At 34.9% G+C, this 11,947-nt stretch overlaps 1 protein-coding gene across 1 annotated transcript in view; it reads right to left on the bottom strand.

Annotated features, from left to right (window-relative positions):
- Nucleotides 1-2,107: 2,107 nt before the first annotated feature.
- ntng2b (netrin g2b) overlaps nucleotides 2,108-11,947 on the bottom strand; it is a 148,981-nt gene continuing 139,141 nt past the window's right edge. The window contains exons 6-7 of the mRNA XM_056446966.1: nucleotides 11,225-11,359; nucleotides 2,108-3,801 (exon numbers count right to left, since the gene is read on the bottom strand). Coding sequence (XP_056302941.1) covers nucleotides 3,584-3,801; nucleotides 11,225-11,359 — 353 coding nt within the window. The 3' untranslated portion in view covers nucleotides 2,108-3,583. The remainder of the gene's footprint in view (nucleotides 3,802-11,224; nucleotides 11,360-11,947) is intronic.

Genomic DNA, 11,947 nt, shown 5'->3' with positions numbered 1-11,947 from the left:
CAGACACGAAAGTATTTGGAGCAGAGAGGGGGGAAGGATGGGCATAGGACCTCGAGCCGGGAATCGAACTTGGGCTACCATAAGGACTATGGGTGCTTGATGTTGGCGCACTTAACCACTAGGCCAGGGGTCGGGAACTTTTTTTTTTTTTTTTTTTCAGCAAAGAGCCATTTCGTTTTTTTTTTTTTTTTTTAGCAAATGTATTTTTGTAAAGCCATTTGGATGTGTGTGTGTGTGTGTGTGTGTGTGTGTGTGTGTGTGTATACATATCTCAAAATGCCTTTTTTAAAATGCATTTGCAACTGTATTACTATAAATTACAAAAAAATAATTATAGTATTACTACTAATACTATATTATTATTAGTAGTAGTAGTAGTATAATAATAATACATAACTATAAATAGTACAGGTTTAAACGACCTTAATTTATGTCCATGCACAACTCAAAAATAAAAAAATATGAAGCATCACATTGAGCAAGTCCATGAATGAAGAACAATTTATAGTATTTTTATTTTCGCCATCACCAATCATGAATGTTGTTTGAATTTAAGTTACCATAAAAATGCAAGTTGTTTGCCCTTTATTAGTGTCGCAATTCAAGTTTATCCATGTTGCCACAAACGCACATTGGTCGAAACGTCCTTTATTGTTAACTGAGTTCTTATTCGTTGTGCTGTATAAAGTTACAATTTAAAAGGGGATTATAATTGTATTTTTGATAGGAAACTAATTTTTAATGATGGTTCTAGTTTTTTAAACGGTATAATAATACTGAAGGGAGACAGCTGAAGAGCCACATGTTTTTGGTCAAAGAGCCACATGTGTCTCGAGAGCATATGCGCTATAGGTGAATTGGGTAAGCTAAATTGTCCGTAGTCTATGTGTGTGAATAGGAGTCTATGAGTGTTTCCCAGCGACGTGTTGCAGCTGGAAGGGCATCCGCTGCGTAAAACAAATGCTGGATAAGTTGGTGGTACATTCCGGTCTGGCGACCCCTGATTAATAATAGGACTAAACCCAAAAGAAAATGAATGGATGTTTTCATTTAAAGCAGAGATGCCCAAACTAGGGCCCGCAGGCCAAAATTGGCCCAAGGTAACCTTTGATTTGGCCCGCCATCCCATCTGAGAAGTGAGGGAGAATGATACAAATTTAGTGTAACCATTTATTGGATTGTTTTATTGTTAAGCCACAAAGAAAGCTAACGGAAATGAAACGTTTCAAGTTAAATGGTGTAAGCTAGTCAGATTTATTGTAAAATGTACATACTGTCACCCGAAGGATAGAGGACTTTGGTGAGCAAATCAAGGCAAAGGCAGATTCTGCTTGACAAGTGTATTCAGAACTCCACTGTGGTATAAATGTGATTGTTTTTATCACAATAGTTATACTTAGTTATACTACATTAGTTAATACGATTCAAAGTAATGTTTTCAATTTATTTTTTTAATATTCGTAAATTACCCATGGCAACTTTAATGTGAAATAGTTTAGTATATTTATCTTTGGCCCACAGCTATCAATGATATTTCATTTTTGGCCCTTCAAACAAAAAAGTTTGGGCATCCCTGATTTAAAGTAATTCTTAAAGGAGACATGAAGCACTGTCAAGTTTACATTATTTTGTACATTGGATTCCCATTCAGGCAGTGTAGTACAGAGAGTAGACCAAAGTTCATCAAATGATCGGTAATTAAAAGGGGGAGAAAAGAAAAACAGAATAAATATATTTTTTTATATTAGACACACATCTGATGCTTGTATTTGCTCCATGTCCACAACTTCACGCATTAGGATAAATTAGGCTTTGCAGTCTCCGTGTTCAGTCCATTACTTCCACTGTGTCTGTTCAGCTGAGGGAACGGAACCAACCCTGTGATGTCAGACACGGGGATATTCCTATATAGCGGCGCCCTAGATCTAAAATCTATAGTAAAATGTTTTCTGCTAAATGGTTACATCGAGTTTGTTGTATATTTCCATTAAAGTGGAATCAATTTACAAAATGTAAACTTGACTGAGTGCTTCATTTCCCCTTTAAAATGGGATTTGTGTGTGTGGTGCTGAAGAAACGACACAGAAACTACTCAAAGGTGGCCAAGTAACAGTCACATTTACTGTAATGTTTACAGTGTCATAACGTCATTCTTTTCATTTAGCTTTGTAAATCTATTTGCCATAAAGTTTACAGTGTAATAAACTGTAATGTAATAAACCCCTCCAGTACATTTCAGTTTGCCGTCTTTATAGATTTGTGCTTGGTACATTTAGTGCGTAAAATCCTCTTCGGTAATACCTGAAAGTGTAAACTCTCTATGTTAGATTCTTGTACTATAATATCTTGTGTGCTGTAAAGTTTACAGTGTAATACAACCTTTTTGCCTCTTAAATAGATCCAAAACGAAAAAATACTCTCTACCAAAAATAGTCAAATAATGTGGGTTTATATAATGATTTAATTTGATTAGATATCTTCTGTTATGAGTTGGAAAGCATGTGTTCGTGTCCTGATTTAAGACTTTATAAATATTAATGTTCTCTAACTGTGGCGACATGACATTCCTATAACAACCAGCGGTACAGTGCCTAAAATCTTAATAGTCATGATATAACAAATATCACAATAATATTCTTTGCTTTTAGCGTATAACAGTGAACGCTCGTTGAATACATCTGAACGTTAAAAACTGCAGCAAAGGAGTGTAAAAAAAACAACTTTTCCCGCCTTTTTTGAAAAACAACCAGTGGACTCGGATCGCTGTGAGGACATGCCCTCAAATTCAGCCAATCAGAGTGAAGGAAGTGTAGCGGGGGTTATTTTTAAGCGGCTATAAGTCGCTTCTCGTTGATTCTGAGGTTGTATGCTTTAGGCATGGGGTGATAACCAGTTTAAAGGTTTATCATGGTTTGGAAAAACGCTAAAAGTTTCTGTTATACTGCTCATACAGTGTTTTTTATGACTATTTAATTTAGTTTTTTTTAGCCTTTTAACAGTATCTCCAGCAGAAAAAGGAGCCTCCACATCAACAGCTACTGTTCATCTCACGATTCAGACAACATCTGAAAAACAAATCGCTTTATAAACCAACATTCAATCCATCTGAACAGTGCACTGGCTTTACTTTATATCCAAAGAAACCAAAGATGCCTTTTCAAGTTGTGAGGAAATCTGAAACTAACAAAGACGGCTGAAGTTAATGATTTATTATTAATTATTTTGCCTGACATGTTTACTGTTCCAAAATATTTCTTAAAGTTAAACAGATTGTGTTCAATGTGCAAAAAAAGTTGTCTTTATTTTCTTTTACCCCAGACATTTAAAAAGAATATTTTAGAGCAGTAATCACAATATCATGATCTTTTTATCCAAGGTTATCATATACCAGCCCATGCCTAGTATGCTTTTGGTTTTTAATTCATCTCGTGAGGCGCGTATATTGAGTTCCATTGATTTCCAGCTCTACTAGAGTCTTGTTTCTCATTCGTGATGTCCTGCAGGGCGCTCTGCAGCCTGTAGAGGGCGGGAGTGAGCATCTGGCCCTCGCGGTGCCCGCTGCTGGAGATTATTCAGGGGTTTCTCAGGAGGCGGTGGAGCCCAGCAGGGTGGCGAGGAGCGGGCAGAGCAGGAGTGCCAGGCTCAAACTGAGAGTGCTGGCGCCGTTGCACTTTTTGCCTCCTTCACAGCGCGAATGTTGGCACAAAACACCCTTAAAGTCTGGTGTGCAGATGCAGCGCTGATTCTGAACGCACGTCCCTCCATTCTGGCACAAGAGTAACTCGTCGTCGCACATGTTCGCTGTTGGGAAACATGAGGGGGGAAAAGTTTATGCACAACTTTCCAAAAAGTCATTAAGTCTATCTATCTATCTATCTATCTATCTATCTATCTATCTATCTATCTATCTATCTATCTATCTATCTATCTATCTATCTATCTATCTATCTATCTATCTATCTATCTATCTATCTATCTATCTATCTATCTATCTATCTATCTCAAAAGACCCCTTTAAGTATGATTTAAGCATTTCAAATTACAGGGACATGAGGTGTCTTTGTAATCCACCTTAGAGTCCAACTAAGTCATATCCATGTTGTTATTATATGACCTGTGTCCCTGTAAACCACATAAACCTGTACACACACACACAGTGATGATCATTTGCTGAGTGGCTTGGTTTTGTGTCATATTTAACATGGGCGTCTGGTGTCATTAAAAAGCCACACTGGGTCACAGGAGTCTCTGTGCTAATGAGACCAGGTGCTGCACATCTGACCCCAAACTGTCTGAGCAGTGAACAATGTGTGTGTGTGTGTGTGTGTGTGTGAGAGAGAGCGAGAGAAAGGGCAGAAAATGATGGAGAGTAGGATGACTATGGCTATGTTCAGAATAGCATACTACCATAATATACATCTGCAGTATATCATGTAGCCTGTGGAAAACCTGGAATGACCTACTAGTGCAATATGACCTGAGAATTTAATCCCTGAGTGCTCCATGCAAGCTCAACTCAATTAATGGTGAGAGACATCATCTAAAAGCTTATTTTAAGCAGATTTAGATTCCAAATGAAATGTTGGAAAGATTATATGAAATAAAAGGGGTTCATTCATTCATTTTCTTTTAGGCTTAGTCCGGGGACACCTCAGAGGAATGAACTGCCAACTTATCCAGCATATGTTTTACACAGCAGATGCACTTCCAGCTGCAACCCATCACTGAGAAACATCCATACACTATCATTCACACAGATGCACTAGGAACAAGTTGGCCTTCTGAATTCCCCTATAGTGCATGTCTTTGGACTGTTGGGGAAACCGGAGCGCATAGGGGAAATCCACATGAACCCAAACTCCACACAGAAACGTCAGCTGACCCAGCCGAGGCTCGAACCAGCGACCTTCTTGCTGTGAGGTGATCGTGCTACCCACTGTGCAACCGTATTTTAGTATTGTGTTTTTTTGCATTAATTGCTGAAGATTAGCATTTTTCTCTTTGGCTCTGAAAACCGAAAATGCATCTCTAATTTTTACAGTGAATATTATACAAAAATGTTTAAAAAGCTTAATGTATTGCATTACCTAGGGATTTTACTGTAAGGATTGGATTTATCAAATTGACATTCAATTGTCCATAGTGCAATATGACCCGAGAATTTATGACCCTGAGTGCTTAATTAATGGTGAGTGATATCATCTAAAAACTCATTTTAAACAGAATTAGATGATTGGGTCGCTGGTTCGAGCCTCGGCTGGGTCAGTTGGCGTTTCTGTGTGGAGTTTGCATGTTCTCCCTGTGTTTGCGTGGGTTTCCTCCAGGTACTTCGGTTTCCCCCACAGTCCAAAGACGTGTGGTACAGGCGAATTGGGTAAGCTAAATTGTCTAAAGTGTATATGGATATTTCCCAGGGATGAGTTGCGGCTGGAAGGGCATCCGCTGCGTAAAACATGTGCTGGATGAGTTGGCGCTACGTTCCACTGTGGCGACCCCGGATTAAGCTGAAATGAAAATGAATGAATGAATCAATGAATGAATGAAATTAAAAGGGGCTGTATTTTACATGTCATATCCATTAATTGCTCAAGATTTGCGTTTTTCTCTGACATTGAAAATGGAAAATGTTGTTTTTGTCAAAATAATTTTCATTAAATTATCTCTTAATTTTTACAGTGAACGTTATACAAAAACTTCAAAAAATTTGCCCATAATTTATTCCATTAAGGATTCACTGCTAGGATATTTTGATACCAGTTTAATATATTGTTCAATTGCATATGTTAATATACAGTACAAGCTTTTTTTTTCTCTCTGTTTGAATAAATTTTATTTAATGTATTGGATCAGTTCAACATTCAATTGTCCAACATTATGCGAGAGTTGAGAGAATATATATTTTCCAATAAACTATTTTTATTATTATTATTTTTTTTTTGTCTGAAATGTTTTAGCCTAAACAATGTAATGCTTCTGTGCCAGCACTCTGTGATCTGATATTTTGTACAGATTAAATTTAGTTTTTCTTTTTTAAGTGTTTAATTCATTTGGTCTGAGAAAAATGTTGGATTATTCAAACAAAATGCAACTCATTGTCTCTGTTATAAACCAGCCCTTTTAACATTATTGGCGATCGTTTTAAATTTAATCCAATATCAGCAGCCAATACATCAATACATCCTATCATTAGAGTTAATCCAGTGCATTTACTAGAAGTTTGTGATTTTTATTTTATTTTTTATTTTATTTATTTTTTATATAATTCCAATACAATTTATAAATGATTGGTATCAGCCATTTTAACAATATTGGTAATTAATTTCAAATGAATCGAATTCTGTTGATGAATATCAAAAGCCGATACATCGATTCGTCCCTACCATTAACCAAAGAGTTAATCTAATGCGTTTAGCAGGAGTTTGTAACTTTATAATTCTTATTTAACTTAGAAATGATTGGTATCAACCTTTTTAACATTATTGCAGATAGTTTTAAATTATTACAATATCGGCCGATATATTAATATGTCCCCTAACCAAGGAGTTAATCACATGCATTTACCAGAAGTTTGTAATTTGCAACTCCCATTTAATTTATAGATAATTTAAATCTATCATCTATCATGTTAAAAAGGATGATATCAATCAATCCGTTATCGGCCGATAAATATCAACATCTTATACATCGATGCGACCCCACCATTAACCGAAGAGTTAATCCAATGCATTAACTAGAAGTTTGTAATTTATAATTTCTGTGTAATTTTATAAACCATTAGTATCACCATTAATAAAATTTATTGCTAGTAGTTTTTTTTTTTTTTTTTTTAAAGATTTATTTTTGGCCATTTTGCCTTTTATTAGATAGGACAGTATTTAGACAGGAAGCGAAGTTGGAGATAGAGAGAGGGGGGTAGGGTAGGGAAATGTCGTCGAGCCGGGATTCGAACTCGCGACGCCCTGACGTGCTACTGCACCATATGTCGACGCGCTAACCACTAGGCTATTGCGCCGACTTGCTAGTAGTTTTAAATGAATCCAATATCTGCCGATAAATATTAGTGACCGATACATTAATGCATCCAATTAACTAAAGAGTCAATCTAGTGTATTCACCAGAGGTTTGTAATGTATAATTCCTATGTAATTCCTAAATGATTAGTATCAGTTTTAACGTTATTGCTGAGTTTTAAATCAATCCAGTATCAGCCGATAAATATCAGTCACTGATACATTGATGCAGCCCTAAACAAAGAGTTAATTCAATGCATTTACCAGAAGTTTTCAATTTATAATGACCAAATAATTTATAAATGATTGGTGTCAGCCTTTTTAACATTATTGGTGATCGTTTTAATTGAATCCAATTAATTGAATTGTTTCCGGTCTGATGCATTCACATGCGTATGGGGAGAAAAGTCCAGTGTGACCAGAGCTTTAATACAGTGTATTTACCAGAAGTTTGTAGTTATAATTAGCAAAGTAATTTATAAATGATTAGTATCGGCCTTTTTTAAAATCATTGCTAATAGTTTTAAATTTGATCTAATATCAGCCGATAATCTTCAGTGAATGATTCATTGATGCATCCCTAACCAAAGAGTTAGTCCAGTGCATTCACCAGAAGTTTGTAATTTATAATTACCAAATTTATAAATGATTGGTCTCAGCATTTTTAACGTTATTGATGATAGTTTTAAATGAATCTAATATTGGACATTCCTACCATCAACCAATAGTTAATACAATGCATTTACCAAAAGAGCCAGTAAACACTTTTCCAGATTCACTTAACTCAAGAAGGAAGCAAATCTATTTGAAGAAAATGACTAATTCCGTGTCCCTTATGTATTCTGGGCTGTTGTCTCTCCTCGCAGTGCCAGCGGTTCTGGCTGTGGGCCTGTTTCATCTTAAAGATGGATCGCTGGGAAAACGCTGTGCGCAGGGCTTCTAAATTCACCAAGGGAATCCAGGTACAAAAGTGATCATTACCCTACAAACCAGTTTCCAATGAACAAGGGCTTCATAGATGTATGCGGCTGCACGCCATTTGAATGCACAGATACAATCCAAATCCAGTAATATGCTCCTTTGGTGTGTTAAATTTATAATGGAGTGTTGCAACAGGTCAGTCTACTGTTAAATCAAATTAACCCCTCCCTCCTTGTGATGAGAACACACCCCTTTTAGTTGTGCAACCAATTCCAATGATAGAACCATAATTTATTAAATAGCCACTATATTCTTAGTCAGATTCTTAAATGAATTCGATATCGGCCGATAAATCAGCAGCCGATATATCTATGCATCTCTGCCGTTACACAAAGAGTTAATCCAATGCATTTAGCAGAAGTTTGTAATTTATAATTCCCATGTAACATAAATTATTGGCATCAGCCTATTAACATGATTGCAGAGTTTTAAATAAACAAATATCAGCCTATAAATATTAGCAACTGATATATCATTGCATCTCTAGCATTAACCAAAGAGATAATCCACTGCATTTACCAGAAGTTTGTGATTTTATTATTCCCATCTAACTTATTGGTATCAGCCTTTTTAACATCATTGCATGTAGTTTTAAATAAATCCGATATCGGCCGATAAATATCAGCAGCCGATATATCATTGCATCTCTACCGTTAACCAAAGAGTTAATCCAATGCGTTTAGCTGAAATTTGTATTTTATATTTCCCATGTAACTTATAAGTTTTTGGTATCAGCCTTATTAACATTTTTGCAGATACTTCTAATTAATCCAATATCGGCCGATATATTGATGCATTGCTTGCTTTAACCAGAAGATTTTCTATCATGATAAGACTACGTAAAACAGATTCTGGAATCCACTAGAGGGCACTGTCTACATTTTTGCAAAATTTAAATGTTACTTTGCATCCGTTTCCTTGCACATTACAATGACAAATCCACTAGAGGGCGCTGTCTGATTTTTGCGAATCTGAAATGCATTACTTTGGGTCCGTTGTGTTGTACATTTCAGTTTACAAATCCACTAGAGGGCGCTGTCTACATTTTTGAGAGATTGAAATGCGATACTTTGCATCTGTTTCCTTGCACATTTTAATGAAATGATCATTACCCTACAAACCAGTTTCCAATGAACAAGGGCTTCTTAGATGCATGTGGCAGCACACCATTAGAATCCACAGATACAATCCAAATCCAGTAACATGCTGCTTTGGTGTGTGCTAAATTGATTGTGATTTGATATTAGATATCAGCCATTTTAGCATTATTGCAGATAGTTTTAAGGCCGATAAATATCAGCGACATATCCATCGATGCATCTCTACCATTAACCAAAGAGTTAATCAAGTGCAGAGGTTGAATTAGACATGTGCTTCCATTGCATTACAAACTGCAAACTTTTTTTTGTACTGCAAGTGTTCTGAAAAAGGTTTGCATATGTAAACGAGGCAACATTTAATGAAATATGTAATTAATAATTTATTTGTATCAGCCTTTTTAAAATGATTGCTGATTGTTTTAAATAAATCCAATATCGGACTATAAATATCAGCGATCAATGCATCCCTAACCAAAGAGTTAATCCAATGCATTTATTATAAGTTTGCAACTTATAATTACCAAGTAATTTTCTAAATGATTGGTATCAGCCTTTTAACGTTATTGCTAATCATTTTAAATTGATCCAAATTAGGCCGATAAATAAAGCTAATATATCGAAGCACCTATTATTTAAAGAGTTAATCCAGTGCGTTTACCAGAAGTTTGTCATTTATAACTAATTGGTATCAGCCTTTTTAACATTGTTGCTGATGATTTCCAATATCGGCCGATAAATATCAGCAGCCAATAAATCAATGCATCCATTAATTAAATTAATCCAGTGTGTTTACCAGAAGTTTGTCATTTATAATTTATTGGATGGTCATGGTTTGCTATTGGTGGATTCAGCAGTTGACTTAGACAAGTAGATTGATTGCATTGTTTGAAAACCTTTTTTTGCACTGCTAGAGTTCTAAATAATTTTGCATTTGTCAATGAGGCAACATTTAATGAAATATGTACTCATTTGCATACATTTCCTAAACATAAGGCTGATTATTAAATTAAGCCAGGCTCTAAATGATTGTTTCAGAATATTTTTAACTAAGAAGTTTGAGGATATCTCTATTTTACCCTTTATAAATCTGAATACATTGTGGAATATTGAAGAAAAAACCTCTTTATATACTGTAAATGAATACATTGTGAAATCAGTTTTTACCACAGATCTTGGACTGGATTTTACATAGAAATAGCATTTCGGTTTTCTATTTCAAAAGTTCAGATTTGATTCAAAGTGAAATTTGATAGCATTTCTAAGTAAAAATTGTTTATTTTAGTAAATACTGATTATATATTATGAAATATGATTTAAAGCCATATTTTTGATACATAAATTAATTGAATTCAGATATAGTGTATATAGTCTAGGTCTCATTTTGAATTTAAACAATTAAATTATCTACATTTTTGCTAATAATATCTATAATAAAGATATTTTACTCTGTGGTCGCTATAAAATAAAGCTCAAATTAAATAAAAATATAACATTGACAAAGCTGAATTAAAATACTTTAATATATATAGATTCATTTAATGTTTGTTATATTTTATTTAGTTTTAAAGTGGACAAAAGTATGCAAATGGATCAATTACAATAAATAAGATTCATTATTTAATTACTATTTATAAGATTAAAGGTTCCTAATATTTGTAACTTCAGATATCGCATAATTCAGAAAACAAATGTGTATATTACATGAAAAAAGTAATTAAATAGTATATTGTAATTTGAAATCTATAGATGCAGTAAATAAAAACTTTAAATTGATGTTGCTCCCACTAGTTAGAAACAAAACATGACACCCTAAATGTCACCATTTTCAAAACTGACTATTGATCAAAGCATGAGGTTTTTATTTTATTTTTTATTTATTGTGACAAGTCAATTCGACTCTACTAGTATTGTTATAATATATAACATTCTCTACTCTTTCAGATGACTTTTGGAAACAATAGCCTTGTAAAGCTCTGAGCCAATTAATATCTGATTTAAAGCCCAAATTGGCTGAACGGAATGGAAAGGCAAGTTCACACCTTGACATTGATTTGTTAATTAAGTAGGAATGAGTAAGAAAGTAAGAATGAAGCCTAATTGTGAAGCAGTTAATGAATCTGGGAAGGTACTTACGCAAACAGCCCTGTTTCCAATAGTAGCCCGTGAGGCATTCATCACATTTGACTCCGGCTGTACCTTCTTTACACTGACAGAAGCCGGTGCCGTTGCAGCGGTCGTGAACCGAGCCCATCGTATTACAGTTACACTCTGAAAGACAAAAGAGATAGTAAATTAGTCTTAAGAATGAACTGGTTGCTTTTACTCTTGGTTGGAAGATACATTTTCTTCTCCACGTATTTGACTGTAGTACATAAATGTTTGCATGCTAATGTCATTTGGGTGTACATTGTGAGCTATAAAATGTATTCTTTAAGATGTCATTTTAGTGCAAACTTGGACTGACTGCATTTTCCAGCTCAGGCTCAAATATGAATACAGAAATACAACGAAAGATGAGCCCCAGCCTGCATTTTTAACCTGAAATATGATGGTCCAGGTACATTTTCATTGCATGTTTCAGATACAAATGCACTATTGGGTGCTGTCTATGTTTTTGTGAGATTGAAATATTTTACTTTGCGTCCGTTTTGTTGCACATTTCAATAGCAAATCCACTAGAGGACGCTGTCTACACGTTTGTGAATCTGAAATGCATTACTTTGGGTCCATTTTGTTGCTTGTTTCAATAACAAATCCACTAGAGGGCGCTGTCTACATTTTAGTGAAACTGAAATGCATTACTTTGGGTACATTTTGTTGCACGTTTCAGATGACAAATCCACTAGATGGCGTTGC

This window comes from Danio aesculapii, chromosome 21 (genome assembly GCF_903798145.1).
Source record: "Danio aesculapii chromosome 21, fDanAes4.1, whole genome shotgun sequence".
Classification (NCBI taxonomy): Eukaryota; Metazoa; Chordata; class Actinopteri; order Cypriniformes; family Danionidae; genus Danio; species Danio aesculapii.
This window is presented reverse-complemented; position numbering and strand designations above follow the sequence as displayed.